We start from the raw sequence: 15,837 nt of genomic DNA on the forward strand, positions 1-15,837 counted from the left end.
GTCGTGGAAGCAGGCAATAATATCCCTGGGGTTCTCCCCCCGCTGCGGTCCCAGACTCCGGTGTGCTCGGTCAATTTTAATTTCAGTCTTCTCTGTACTTTCCTGGGGGTCTCTCCCTTGACTTAGAATAAAGTGGCAAATTTCCTCCACCACTTTCATAGCTTCCATGTATTTGGCCTCCTCTGGCACTCCTTTGAAACGCAGATTTCCCCTTCGAGAGCGGTTCTCTAGATCTTCCATCCTGATCTCCATTTCCTCTCGCCTCTGTTTCTCCTCTTTGGTTATTTTTTCCAGGCTCTGCACCCCCGCCTCAATCTCCTCCAGGCGTTCCTCAGTCTCGCCCACGCGGTTACCAATGTCTTTTACCTCTTCACGAAGTTCTTTAACCGCCGCGTGAATACTATTTCTAGTATTAATCATCTCCGATTTCAACTCCTGGAACCATTTGATAATTTCGCTCCTCTCAAGTTCCACCTCGCTCCGTTCCTCGAGTTCATTATCAGACTCGGGATCCTCCGGCGCCATTTTGTTTCGCGCTGAGGCTGCGCTGCCGGCGCTCTGCTTCCCGCTTTCGCCGATTCGGCCGTGAACTTAAATTTTGAAAGTTTCTTTCTTGCTGCCATATAGTCCGGTAAGTTCAACTCAACTTTTACGAGAATAAAATCCATCTAATGTGGGGATTTAACTGCTATTTTCGGCGCGTCCCCGCGGAGCTCCAAATTTGAGCTACCGTTCACATCGGTGACGTCACTTCCTTCCCTCCCCTTTGAATTCTTACTGAAAAGATAAGTGAATTTACATCAGTACAATTTTAAAAAATGGAATAATTTATAAAAATAAATATGGTGATAAAGATTTTTTCAAATAAAAAATTGGACTGATGAAGATCTTGATTCATGTAGACTCCCTTGAGTATATATGGGATACGCATCATAATACTGATGGTCCATATCTATGAATATATTTAATTATGCTTTATATTGTTAGTCGATGGGATTTTGTTGAGTATTTTTATACTATATAAAATACACATGTGGAGTATATTTACAAATTTACACCTTTTTCAGAGGAGGTGTAAGTTTGTGCATCAGTATTTATATACTATTTGGGCTGGATCTGGGAGCCTATTTTATAATGACACATAATTGCCTTTGTTGCCCTTATGAAATGGTTATTTTTGTGAACTTCTCACATAAGCGTCCGGTTACAAAATTAAGCCTAAAATGTGTACAGTTTACTGCTAAATGTTTATATTCAGTGAAACTCCTCTCAAGGGAATATTTCTTTCTTCTGCACTACCATAAAAGGAATGAAAGTCCAAAAAAGTGAAAAAAAAAAAAAAGGGTATGTTCATTCCATTTACAACATCTTCCTACTTGGCATGGACGGTACAACTGCAAAGGCACATGTATTCTGGTTAGGATAATTTTCCCTATAATGTACTCCTATTACCCCTTGACACTGAGTCTTATACAGTGGGGGAAATAAGTATTTGATCCCTTGCTGATTTTGTAAGTTTGCCCACTGACAAAGACATGAGCAGCCCATAATTGAAGGGTAGGTTATTGGTAACAGTGAGAGATAGCACATCACAAATTAAATCCGGAAAATCACATTGTGGAAAGTATATGAATTTATTTGCATTCTGCAGAGGGAAATAAGTATTTAATCCCTCTGGCAAACAAGACCTAATACTTGGTGGCAAAACCCTTGTTGGCAAGCACAGCGGTCAGACGTCTTCTGTAGTTGATGATGAGGTTTGCACACATGTCAGGAGGAATTTTGGTCCACTCCTCTTTGCAGATCATCTCTAAATCATTAAGAGTTCTGGGCTGTCGCTTGGCAACTCGCAGCTTCAGCTCCCTCCATAAGTTTTCAATGGGATTAAGGTCTGGTGACTGGCTAGGCCACTCCATGACCTTAATGTGCTTCTTCCTGAGCCACTCCTTTGTTGCCTTGGCTGTATGTTTTGGGTCATTGTCGTGCTGGAAGACCCAGCCACGACCCATTTTTAAGGCCCCTGGCGGAGGGAAGGAGGTTGTCACTCAGAATTGTACGGTACATGGCCCCATCCATTCTCCCATTGATGCGGTGAAGTAGTCCTGTGCCCTTAGCAGAGAAACACCCCCCAAAACATAACATTTCCACCTCCATGCTTGACAGTGGGGACGGTGTCTTTGGGTCATAGGCAGCATTTCTCTTCCTCCAAACACGGCGAGTTGAGTTCATGCCAAAGAGCTCAATTTTTGTCTCATCTGACCACAGCACCTTCTCCCAATCACTCTCGGCATCATCCAGGTGTTCACTGGCAAACTTCAGACGGGCCGTCACATGTGCCTCCGGAGCAGGGGGACCTTGCGGGCACTGCAGGATTGCAATCCGTTATGTCGTAATGTGTTACCAATGGTTTTCGTGGTGACAGTGGTCCCAGCTGCCTTGAGATCATGACAAGTTCCCCCCTTGTAGTTGTAGGCTGATTTCTAACCTTCCTCATGATCAAGGATACCCCACGAGGTGAGATTTTGCGTGGAGCCCAGATCTTTGTCGATTGACAGTCATTTTGTACTTCTTCCATTTTCTTACTATGGCACCAACAGTTGTCTCCTTCTCGCCCAGCGTCTTACTGATGGTTTTGTAGCCCATTCCAGCCTTGTGCAGGTGTATGATCTTGTCCCTGACATCCTTAGACAGCTCCTTGCTCTTGGCCATTTTGTAGAGGTTAGAGTCTGACTGATTCACTGAGTCTGTGGACAGGTGTCTTTCATACAGGTGACCATTGCCGACAGCTGTCTGTCATGCAGGTAACGAGTTGATTTGGAGCATCTACCTGGTCTGTAGGGGCCAGATCTCTTACTGGTTGGTGGGGGATCAAATACTTATTTCCCTCTGCAGAATGCAAATAAATTCATATACTTTCCACAATGTGATTTTCCGGATTTAATTTGTGATGTGCTATCTCTCACTGTTACCAATAACCTACCCTTCAATTATGGGCTGCTCATGTCTTTGTCAGTGGGCAAACTTACAAAATCAGCAAGGGATCAAATACTTATTTCCCCCACTGTATATACTTCACAAACCCTCATCCCCATCACCACCACCTTCTGTGTATTAAACCTATTATATAACTGGTCATTTCCGACCTCTCTGTTTTACTTATTATGAGATGCACAAACTTACACCTCCTCAAGGTGCCCCCTCCCCCAACTCCCCCTTCATTATCTCCTCAGACCCTTGCTGAATTCTTTCACAACAAGGTTCAAAGATAAACCTTGCTTTCTCTACCTCACCACTCTCCCTCCTCTAGTCCGTTCCCCTCTCTCTCCTTCCCCTCATTCCCTTTCCTCCTTTCCTGAAGTTACTATTGAGGAAACTACACTTCTCCTTTCTTCCTCAAAATGTACCTCCTGTTCCTCTGATCCCATTCCCACCCACCTTCTTAATGCCATCTCTCCTGCTCTTATTCCTTTTATCTGTCACATTCTCAACCTCTCACTTTCCACTGCGACTGTCCCTGCTGCCTTTAAACATGCTGTGGTCACACCCTCTCCTTAGGAAGCCTTCACTCGACCCTGCTTGTCCCTCTAATTACCGACCCATCTCCCTCCTTCCTTTTCTCTCCAAATTACTTGAGCGTGCTGTTCACCGCCGCTGCCTTGATTTTCTCTCCTCACAAGCTATTCTTGACCCACTACAATCTGGTTTTCGCCCTCTCCACTCAACCGAAACTGCGCTTACTAAAGTCTCCAATGACCTATTACTGGCTCAATCCAGAGGTCAATATTCCATCCTCATTCTTCTTGATCTTTCCGCTGCTTTTGACACTGTCGATCACAGCATACTTCTCGATACCCTGTCCTCACTTGGATTCCAGGGCTCTGTCCTTTCCTGTTCTCTTCCTACCTCTCCCTCCGCACCTTTAGTGTTCACTCTGGTGGATCCTCTTCTACTTCTATCCCTCTGCCTGTCGGCGTACCTCGGGGTTCTGTTCTTGGTCCCCTCCTCTTTTCTATCTACACTTCTTCCCTTGGTTCATTAATCTCATCCCATGGCTTTCCTACCATCTCTATGCTGATGACTCCCAAATCTACCTTTCTACCCCTGATATCTCACCTTGCATCCAAACCAAAGTTTCAGCGTGCTTGTCTGACATTGCTGTTCTGGATGTCTCAACGCCACTTGAAATTAAATATGACCAAAACCGAGCTTCTCATTTTCCCCCCCCAAACCCACCTCCCCGCTCCCCCATTTTCTATTTCTGTTGATGGCTCTCTCATTCTCCCTGTCTCCTCAGCTCGAAACCTTGGGGTCATCTTTGACTCTCTCTCTCCTTCTCTGCTCATATCCAGCAGATTGCCAAGACCTGTCGTTCTTTCTTTACAACATCCGTAAAATCCGCCCCTTTCTTTCCGAGCACTCTACCAAAACACTCATCCACACCCTTGTCACCTTTCGTTTAGACTACTGCAATCTGCTTCTTGCTGGCCTCCCACTTAGTCACCTCTCCCCTCTCCAGTCGGTTCAAAACTCTGCTGCCCGTCTCATCTTCCGCCAGGGTCGCTTTACTCATACTACCCCTCTCCTCAAGACCCTTCACTGGCTCCCTATCCGTTTTCGCATCCTGTTCAAACTTCTTCTACTAACCTATAAATGTACTCACTCTGCTGCTCCCCAGTCTCTCTCCACACTCGTCCTTCCCTACACCCCTTCCCGTGCCCTCCTCGCCATGGATAAATCCTTCTTATCTGTTCCCTTCGCACTACTGCCAACTCCAGACTTCGCGCCTTCTGTCTCGCTGCACCCTACGCTGGAATAAACTTCCTGAGCCCCTACGTCTTGCCCCATCCTTGGCCACCTTTAAATCTAGACTGAAAGCCCCACCTCTATAACATGCTTTTGACTCGTAACCACTTGTAACCACTCACCTCCACCTACCCTCCTCTCTTCCTTCCCATTCACATTAATTGATTTGATTGCTTACTTTATTTATTTTTGTCTATTAGCTTGTAAGCTCTTGAGCAGGGACTGTCTTTCTTATATGTTTGTGCAGCGCTGCGTATGCCTTGTAGTGCTATAGAAATGCTAAATAGTAGTAGTAGTAGTAATTGTAAACTAGACCACCAACTGTATCTCTCCTTATTTCTTCCCAATTTTCTCTTTTCTCTGATTTTAAACTGCTACTTATGATGGACTGTATATAAAATAAAGATGAACTATGGACTAATCATTTCGCAGCTAAAAACCAAAAAAACCTTCCCGCTTGAAGGTGATTTCAGATAGAAATTATAACTAATTATACACTGTTTAAATTTTAAGTGTATTGGGAACTGCAGGCTCCCATGCATTATTTACAAGTTGCGTATTTACAAGTTGAGAATTTGTTTGAAGTTTGCAGTTGCTTATCATCCAGGATATACGAGTTGCTGTTGCTCTGGTGTCACTTAGAGAGACTTCACAGACATGTCATGTATGTTGCAACATACGAAAATTTTGCCTGTTTTTGTTATATGCCTTTCATACTTTTAATAAAATATATTAAAAAAAAAAAAAAATTTAAGACTAAACACAGTATTCCAGGTAATCCAGCATGGCCATGCTTTCTGAAAGGGCCTTATCAGGGAAATAGCAATATGGGAAGGGAAGGAAAATAGGACTTGATATACCACCCTTTCTGTGTTTTTTTTGCAACTACATATAAAGCGGTTTACATAATATATACAGGTACTTATTCTTGCACCTGGGGCAATGGAGGGTTAAGTGACTTGCCCAGAGTCTCAAGGAGCTGCAGTGGGAATCAAACACAGTTCCCCAGGATCAAAGTCCGCGCACTAACCACTAGGCTACTCCTCCACTCATCCATGTCTTCAATGCAAACACTTGTGTACAGTAACAGGAAGCATAAAACTTAACTAAACTCAGCAAATGTGCTCTGTTTGTAGTTATATTATTCTTTTACAGTTACTCATTGCATCCCTTGCTTTAACTGGTATGAACAATACTTTTTCCCATATTTTTGGTCTTTTTGTGTTTCATATTTTTTCTTGTGCACTACTTATTTAATAATAACGTATTAGCTTAAATGCAATTTTATTGAATGCAAAATATATATAAATACATATAAATAATGTCTTAAGTCAACATTACATGTTTGATTATGCATTATTTAACGTGGAAATTACCATTCTGTTTTTCTGTACAGGAGCATGCCCCAGATATGGTGTACTTAGGTTCTCTCACTAATTTTGACTTGTCCTATGCATGGACACAAGATAAGTGTGTACCTCTGGTTCGGGAGATCACGTTTGAAAATGGAGAGGTATGGATAATGTGTTTTTAGGAAAGCTTTAAAAACTTTCATTTTTAAGAAAATTTTAATGTGCTATGAAATTGTTTTTGTAGTATTGATATAAGAAATTGTATCTTCTTTATTGGTATTTGTTAGCTCACAGGGTCTGCCTTTTTTTTTTCTTCTTTTGTGAACCACGCTGAACCCACTGGGTTGTTGTGGTCAATAAGAACTCTATGTAATGTAATAACCAGGTTTTCATTGTTTTACACGTTTTTGTGTTTTGAAATGCACTACTAAGTTTAATTTAAAGATTTAAAATTCAATTTTCTTAATCTTATAATCCCTCCAAAGTGGTGTGCATTAATAAAAATATAAAAGCAATATATTTAAAACATAAAACAAGTCCATGTGATTCACAGTAACCAACAAACACCACTGTAACCCTATCACCTCCCATTAACTACCTTCCCACATTCTTAATCTATTACTAAAAGATCTGTTCATTAAAGTGTGCTATGGTGTTAGCGTACATTGTTAGCACACAAGCACAGTAACCGATGCCATGCTGGCATTACAGAGCATGCTAATTCACACCTAATATGCATGCCATGTTACGAACCAAGAACTTCCCATGATTACATTCTTCCAGTCAGTGTTTACTGGAAATACCTTCATTTTACTTAGTGGGGCGTAGCCAGACCTCAACAGGAAGGGGGACCAGAGCCCAAAGTGTGTGTGTGGGGGGGGGGCACATTTTAGCCCATGTCCCCACCACCGCCCTCCCCCCCATGTCACCGCATGATAGTAGTACCTTGGCTAGCGGGGGGTCCCCAACCTCTGCCAGCTGAAGTGCTTGTCCTGCGCTTGTCTCGCATTGCCTGCCGTACTCTGTTCTCAATCTCGCTGTGTTTGCTTGCTTTAATGAAACTGAGCATGCATGAAGTGTCGCACATGCTCAGTTTCACTAAAATGAGCATTCATGGCACAACTGAAAAGAGCAGGGTAGGCAATGTGTCGAGACCAGTGTGGGCAAGTGCAAAGTGATTCATGTGGGAAAGAGGAACCCGAATTATAGCTATGTAATGCAATAGCTATCTAGACTACCCCAACTTGTCATTTCGTCCTTTAGATTGTAAGCTCTTTTGAGCAGGGACTGCCCTTTTTTTGTTAAATTGTACAGCGCTGCGTAACCCTAGTAGCGCAATAGAAATGTCAAGTAGTAGTAGGATAAACAGCTGGTGGGGGTTGGGGATCCCTGCCAGCCAACCAGGGTCCCCAGAGCCAATTGGGGGGTCCAGTGGCCTGTGGCCCCCTGTAGCTACGTCACTGTTTCACTATACTCTGATTGGATGACTCATGTTCTTCTATTTTCAGATGACAGGGTCTACATTATGATACCTCATTACCTTTGCCTTTATGAGCTATTACCCTGCCTGAAAATTTTAGAAAGCAGCTGAAGGCGCAACTTGTTTGGAAAAGCCTTTGTATACGGTGTTTATTTCTGCTGTCACCAGGGAGAGCGCTCCCGGTACAATCAAGAACAAATGTCCACCAGCAACTTCAATTTTAAGGCTTTATTCCATGCAGGTTTCTAGTAGACCTGATGCACAGTTCCAACAGCAGCATTCACCTTTAATCTTAAGCACATGTAAGCCACCTGAAAGTGTGTAGCAAATAGTCCCCTTTAAGCAGTAGGCTGCCAGCATCTACCAGGACTCAATATAGGTTCACAGTCAGCTTCAGTCTAGGCTCTTTATCTGCTCTCACAACCAATCATTCTCCTTCCACTAGCTTCCCTCACACCCATACCAGCTGAGTTAAGCATTAGACTAATGAGGAGCCCCTGCACCCAGAGTTTTCCTATCTCTCTTCCCCCTAGTGGCAGCCACTCTACACATCCTGCCAGCTTACACCCATGTCTTCCCCGATTGCAGCTAGGAGTCCAGTCCGGGTTCTTCATCTCACCCCCTGGCTCCTTGCCTGCAATGCCTTCTGGGACTTGTATTTCAAACTGAAACTGCCTTAACCCAACTATCTGGATGTGACTATCACACTGCATAGTAAACATATGATTCAGGCCTATTGTCTTGAGGGACTAACACTGGAAGCTTATGGTTTAGTTGTAGTTAATTTGCTTTATTAGACTTTTTAAAAATGGTCTTTGTTGTATGTTATTTTTGTTGTTAATACGTTTATTTGTTGGTTCTAACCCACCCATAGTTACAGGATATAAGTTTTGTTAAGTTAAAATAAAATTAAACTGGGCAGAGAATGAATATGGAATGCACATTGAGTTAGTTCACAGTACTTTACCATGCGCTGTCACTTATTCAGTGGCAAATACACTAAAAGAACAGTATACAAGTTTTCTGTGTGGTAACTGCAGGGGACATGCTGGGCATGACACCAACAGCTAGCGCACAGCCTCTGCACTTACCACTTGTTAATTTTTGCAGTTAAAGTATAGCAAATGCAAATCCTTAGGGGCCTGTTAACTAAAGTGCAGTAAATTTCTTTTCAGTACTGATCCCATCAACTTTTCACATTATGTTTAAATATCCTTATTGTCATATCCATCAAAATAGACAAGTAAGCGGAAATGCAAGCAGCAAGAATATCAGAATTCAAGCATAATAAACAATAATGAACAAGATTGTCTATGAAACCACTACCCCAACTCCCTTAACTATTCATTCTTCATCCATCCCTGAACTTTTCACATATTCATAATATTAAAACAGGGTATGTTTTTTGGTTGGTGTGATTTTAAGCAGGGCAATAGCCAGATCTGGAAGTGTGAGGGGCGGGGTCCAGAGCCCAAAGTGAGGGGGCACATTTTAGCCTGCCTCCCTGCCCCCCCCCCCCCTCCCGGCAACGCCACATACCTTGGCTGACGGGGGTACCAAGATGCCGACGGGCCCCGCAACCATCAACACAAAGCAGTAGGGACATTAGTTCGCCAAGATTGAAGGCTGATGTTCCCTGTAGGATCGGCAAGGCAGGCTAAGACTACCTGCAAGTTAGCAGGCTACGAACGACACGCCCACATACCTTGGCTAATGGGGGTACCCAACCCCTGCCAGCTGAAGAATTTCTCCAGCACTACTCTCCTTATGTTGCCTGCCCTTGCTTCCCCTAACGTGCACATGCTCGATTTTAATGAAATTGAGCATGTGCGAAGTGTCGTGCATGCTCATTTTCACTAAAACCGAACATGCTATTAGTAGTTAATAAACTGGATAACATAGTGTGATGGTCATATAGTCCACCTGTATGCACAGAAATAAAGGTTAACAAGTAAAAACAAAGGCTATATATAAGGTGGGTGTACTTTTTTATTGGACTGACTTAATATCTTTATTGATCAGGATACTTAATGGAAAATCTAAAACAATCCAGGAAGTAAAACGTTCGATATTAAAGGATCGGACACTTTGGAAGTGAGAAGAAAGGACTCAGAAAAGATCTGGACTTTTTAACTCATTTTGGACTGCAACACTCGTACTGCCTGCCACCTTTTCTGATCACTATCAGTCTTCCCTACTCTTTTCATTATAGACTATCATTAGATTGATTTTTATGATGAATTTATATTTTCTAATAATGTCATATTTTGCTCATCCATCTGACTGACAGAGAGCATTAGATCCCTAAAGTTGATCAAGAAATGCATTGGGGGGGGGGGGGGGGAATTCTACCACTGGGCACTTCTAGTTAAGCACCCTGAGGATGTGTGGTGGGATCTGGGTACCCAGATTCCTTTATAGAATACTACTGTAACTCAGTATTGGCATACCTGACATTTACACACCTATGGATACACCAGCCATGGAATTCACGTAAACACAGCAGGGACATACATAATTTACAGAATTCTATAAGCCACACGTGTATGTAGGAGCCCCATATGCATCCCGCCCACGTACATGCCCCTCCTTACATATATGCACTGTCTAATTTAGGTCATGGTTACAGAATATCGTTAAGGCAGTCTGCTGATATTTTTGTAGGTAAGTGTGCACTTATGCGCATAAGTGCTAGTATTCTATATATTGCACAAGAGGCACGTAAATGCGGGCATCTAGTTTTTAAATATATTTTATTTTTAACATTCCTTATGAATAATAGGAACAACATTCAAGGGTTTGAAATGCTAAATATAAATGACAAACGTCATTAATATCATATTCATCAATTGCTTAGTTCTTTTTTTTATATATATTTTTTTTCTCCCTCTCCATTCCATCCCTTGCTTCTACCCTTCCTCCCTTCCCTAAATGTGAATCATCTGCCCCAGACTTAATGGGGTTCTGTACACCAAAGCCAGAGTCTGAATTCGCAATGCCAGTCTCAAGAGAGGCCACAGATATAACAGTCAGTGATATATTGAGGGGCATTTCGAATGGCGCCGGCCATCTCCGGGCCCCGTCAGCAAGTGGGCGGGCCAACCGTATTTTTGAAACGAGATGGGCGTCCATCTTTTGTTTCGAAAATACGGTTGGGGGCACCCAAATCTCAACATTTGGTTGAAATGCTGAGATCGCTGGCTGTAGAGATGGGCGCCCTTGGTTTTCAGCCATAATGGAAACCGAGGGCGCCCTTCTCAAAAATGAACAACTCCAAAGCATGCAGAAGCCTTAACCTCAGCATGCCACTAAAATATATTTTTTGCACTCACCTAGATTTTTTTTTCCACCTGGCTTCAGAGCAATGAGCAACAAACAGAGTGAGTGACTGTACCAGGACGTTACAGGAATGGAGCAATGCTATCAGGACAAATGGAGCCCATCTGCATAGCTGTAGAAAGTAATACCCATTGTTTGCAGAAGAAGTGCTAGTGGAGAAAGGAATATATTGACAAGAGTTAGACTATTGCTGGATATCAACAGGAGATAATCCATTTCATGAATAGAAGAGACAAGCCAAGAAGCGCCAAGTAGACCCTGAATAAGGACTAAATTTATCATGTACATATATACATACACATACATAAACAGATTTTTCCCTTTTTATTTCACAATACATTTTATGTAACCTTTTGCTGATTTTAATGTTCTATATAAAGAAGAAAAATAACTATGTAAAGTAACCATAAACAGATGAAAAGACTATACATATATGTACAATATAAAAAATATCTTGGAAAAAGTAGCCAAACAGCTGTTTTAATTGTCATAACATAAGAATAGCCATACTTGGTGAGACCAATGGTCCATCTAGCCCAGTATCCTGCTTCCAACAATGGCCAATCCATGTCACGAGTACCTGTTAGAAGCCCAGTTAGTAGCAACATTCCATTCTACCAGTCCCGGGGCAAGTGGTAGCTTTCCCCCATGTCCACCTCAATCACAGACTATGGACTTTTCCTCCAGGAACTTGTCTAACCGTTTTTTAAACTGAGATACACTAACTGCTGTTACCACATCCTCCGGCTTTGAGTGAAAAAAATATTACCTCCTATTTGTTTTAAAAATATTTCCATGTAATTTCAGTGTGTTCCCTGGTCCTTTATACATTTTGAAAGAGTGAAAAATCAATTCACTTTTACCCGTTCTACACCACTCAGGATTTTATAGACCTCAATCATATACCCCCTCAGCCTTCTCTTATCCAAGCTGAAGAGCCCTAACCTCTTTAGTCTTTCCTCATATGGGAGGCGTTCTTTCTCTTTTATCATTTTGGTTGCTCTTCTTTGAACCTTTTCTAATTCTGTTATATCTTTTTGAGTTACGAAACCAGAATTGAATGCAATACTCAAGGTGAGGTCGTATCAAGGAGTGATACAGAAGGTTGCCACACAAATTTAACTGCCTTCTCTATTGGTATCAAGATGGTCGCCTTACAAAGAAGGGTAACACATATAGATAGTTTTGCACAGGTCTGGACCTCTAAATTTGGGGTGAGCTGCAAAGAGGTGGGAAAATGTGGATACAAATGCAATAACTAAATTTATGACACTGACATTCTAATTAAGCTTTGGAAAGACAGCTATAGACTCCTTACTAATGCGGATTACCAGGAAACTTTTTTAAAGATGATTCATAGACTCTATCTTAGAATGAGATTGCAAAGTGAAGCTGTGGGATACAGATAAATGTCTTCGATGTAATGATGCACAAGCTCTTGGCAACACACTTTTTTGGATTGTCCATGACTGGGTACGCTATGGACTCAGGCCATATCTGCCACAGAAGCAACTATAGGGGAGCAGCTACCCAATACTTAGTCTGTTACTCTTAGGAGACTGGGAGGGAGACTCATGGTTAGACTTTCGGTGGTTATAAAAAAAATTGTCTTATATACTTTACTGGGGGTACACAAAGTGATTTTACACGATTGGAAATGGAAAGAGCCTCCAAGTTACCAAATGTGGTAAGGTCCCATGACAACTTTGACCCATCTTGAACTAACAACTGAAGACTACTCTGATATGTTAAGTATTGGAAATATTTTTTACAACATTATAGATATGACATACCGTCCTAGATATTCATCTCACCTGTCCAGTTGTACTGATCTATGGGACACATGAATGAGTTTGTATGATAGGGAGGGTGTATGGTTGGAGAGGATTGTGTGAATGTTGGTATCTATGATGGTACAGTTCTTTTCAGAAATATCCTGGCTATGAAAAATCAACAGTCTTGGAAATCAATCTGACACCCTATGGATCAGAGCCCACCATGAGGGGAGGGGGGTATTTCTATTCTGTATTTTGTTATTTGTAGTTCATGTTGTGATTCCGATAACAAGACTGTGTAATAAACAGAATTTAAGAAAAAATTAAAAAGGAGCACTGCATGGTTTGCTTAGTCAAATTAATACCTAGGCAACAACAAAAAAATCACAGTACAGGTCCCGTGTGCTAGTATTTCAGTAACATAGTTAAATGAAATTACTACTTCTGAAGGTTATAGGTATGGATGAGGATTGAGGAGATTACTTGCAAGGATGGGTGGGGATGGAATGGATCTTAGCAGGGATGGTTAGATTCCCAGTGGTGTACCTGGACAATTTTTGCACTTTGTAAGTGTGCTTTGAGATGAAAAAGGTTGAAAATCACTGATCTGGAAAGTGAAGAAGCAACCCCTGGTAATGCAAATGATTAGTAACAAAACTGAGATTACTCAAGCCATCAACCAACTAAAAAATGCAAGAAGCTGGACCAGATGAGGTCTGAATGGAAGCCTTAGAAGTAGGAGGTAGTACTGTTGTTGACAACCTACATAGTCTATTCTCTGCTTCATGGACTGAGAAATGTTCCCACTGACTGGAAACTTTGACATAGGACTCATCTTTAAAGAAAAGGTGATATTGTGTTAAGGGTCAAAATTCAGTTTCAGCATCATGGAAGGCTCATTATGGCATTCCGCAGGGTACCCCTGTTTCACCTTTGCTGTTTAGTGTCTGTATGAGTTCTCTGGAGGAAACACTGTCTAATCTAGATATTTTTGTTATCTTATGTTGATGATATTTTTAAGTCCTGCATATATGAATTTTGAAGAGATGAATTGGTTTGCCCAGTATGTTGTTCAATTGGTAGATGATAGGACTAATAACAACTTTTTGAAGTTAAATAAGCAAAAAAACTAATTGGTTTGTTTTGGGAATTCAGGTGGGATTATCAGAAGGAAAATTGTGCTGCATTCTGGGGAAGTGCTCAATATAGAAGAGAAGTTCAAAGTTTTGGGTATATTTCTTGATTCTATCTTTTGAGATACAGATGAACTAGTAAGGAAAATTTTTTTTGATTGTGGCAATTGTGTGCAATACATTCATATTTAATTTCTGAAAGTTTTCAAGTAGTGGTTCAGGTAATTATGTTACCTAAATTAGATTATTGCAGTTCTTTGTATGGTGGGATTACAGTAAAACTGCAGGCTAGACTAAATACGGAAGCTTGTCTAATTTTTGGAGCTAAAAAATAAGATCAGATTATTCCGCTTTTGCATCAGAGGCATTGGCTTCCTGTTAAGGAGAAAGTTGATTTTAAATTGGTAACATTAGTATATAAAACTTTATATGGTATGGTTCCATAAGGTTTGATTTACTATCGCTCATTTCCAATTAACTGTACAAATTCCCAGTACCAATCTTTGTTGAAACTTAGCTTTCCTTCAGTAAAATCTGTTTAAATTGTTAATTGATAATTCTTTTGGATATCAAGGAACTAAGTGGAATAATCTTTTGGTGCATTTAAGTACAAATTTTATCATCTTTTTTTTTTTTCAAAAAGTTTAAAAAACTTATTATTTTAATTGTTATGATGCAGTTGCCTGTTATCTACGATTGTTATAAATGTCTGTATCTAGTTAGATGTCTATGGTTTGTTATCTACCTAGAATCTATTGCTGAGATTAGTTCAGACTATAAATCACAAGAATAGAATAAGTCCAAAAGTAAGAACTATAGGGGAATCGACCTCCTATTGGTTACTGGAAAAGTGCTTGTTGAAATAAGCAGAGCCCTTCTATAGCCAGTGTAGGAAGTCAGTACCTGAGAAGGACAATGTGGTTTCAGCCCAGGCCAGGGCTGTATAGACCACATCTTTTCTGTTAGGCAAATATTTGAAGACAAGATAAGATGCTGAAAAGGAACCATGGCAGTATTCATTGACTTCAAAAGTGCTTTTAACAGCATTGATAGGGAATCTATGTGGAAAGCACTGTGGATGACCTGAATTCCTCACAAATTAGTCTGATTTATTTCTGCCTTCTACATTACATCCTACAGAGTAAAGGTGCATGGCAAAAAATCCAACAACTTCATTGCCCAAATGGGTTTAAGACATAGATATATTTTGCCAGTGCTATTCAGTGTGGTCACTGATTGGATCATGAAGCAAAGCTTAGCTGGTCATGTGGAATGTGGTGCAGACAATCTGATCTTTACTGAGGGAGGGTATGCATGATATTGTTTTAATGAAAGAATTGGAATCCAAGGCCCAAGGGCTGCTAGACATAATCATAGAAAGAACAGGAAAATGAGGGTTATAGATCTGATATAAAGAAAACCAAGTATATGACAGCCTGATAGTCACGGACGGGGAGAGGGATCTTGGGGTGATAGTATCTGAGGACCTAAAGGCTATGAAACAGTGCGACAAGGCGGTGGCCGTAGCGAGAAGGTTGCTAGGCTGTATAGAGAGAGGTGTGACCAGCAGAAAAAAGGAGGTTTTAATGCCCCTGTATAAGACGTTGGTGAGGCCCCACCTGGAGTATTGTGTTCAGTTTGGAGGCCGTACCTTGCGAAGGATGTTAAAAAAATGGAAGCGGTACAAAGAAAAGCTACGAGGATGGTATGGGAGTTGCGTTCCAAGACATATGAAGAGAGACTTGCTGACCTGAACATGTATACTCTGGAGGAAAGGAGGAACAGGGGTGATATGATACAGACGTTCAAATATTTGAAAGGTATTAATCCGCAAACGAATCTTTTCCGGAGAGGGAAAGGCGGTAGAACGAGAGGACATGAAATGAGATTGAAGGGGGGCAGACTCAGGAAAGATGTCAGGAAGTATTTCTTCACGGAGAGGGTGTGTGAACGCT

General features: G+C 41.4%; 1 protein-coding gene across 1 annotated transcript in view; it reads left to right on the forward strand.

The window, feature by feature from the left end:
• ERP44 (endoplasmic reticulum protein 44) overlaps nucleotides 1–15,837 on the forward strand; it is a 238,984-nt gene that overhangs the window by 184,196 nt on the left and 38,951 nt on the right. Inside the window, exon 8 of the mRNA XM_030205130.1 lies at nucleotides 6,200–6,316. Coding sequence (XP_030060990.1) covers nucleotides 6,200–6,316 — 117 coding nt within the window. The remainder of the gene's footprint in view (nucleotides 1–6,199; nucleotides 6,317–15,837) is intronic.

This window comes from Microcaecilia unicolor, chromosome 1 (genome assembly GCF_901765095.1).
Source record: "Microcaecilia unicolor chromosome 1, aMicUni1.1, whole genome shotgun sequence".
Taxonomy (NCBI): Eukaryota; Metazoa; Chordata; class Amphibia; order Gymnophiona; family Siphonopidae; genus Microcaecilia; species Microcaecilia unicolor.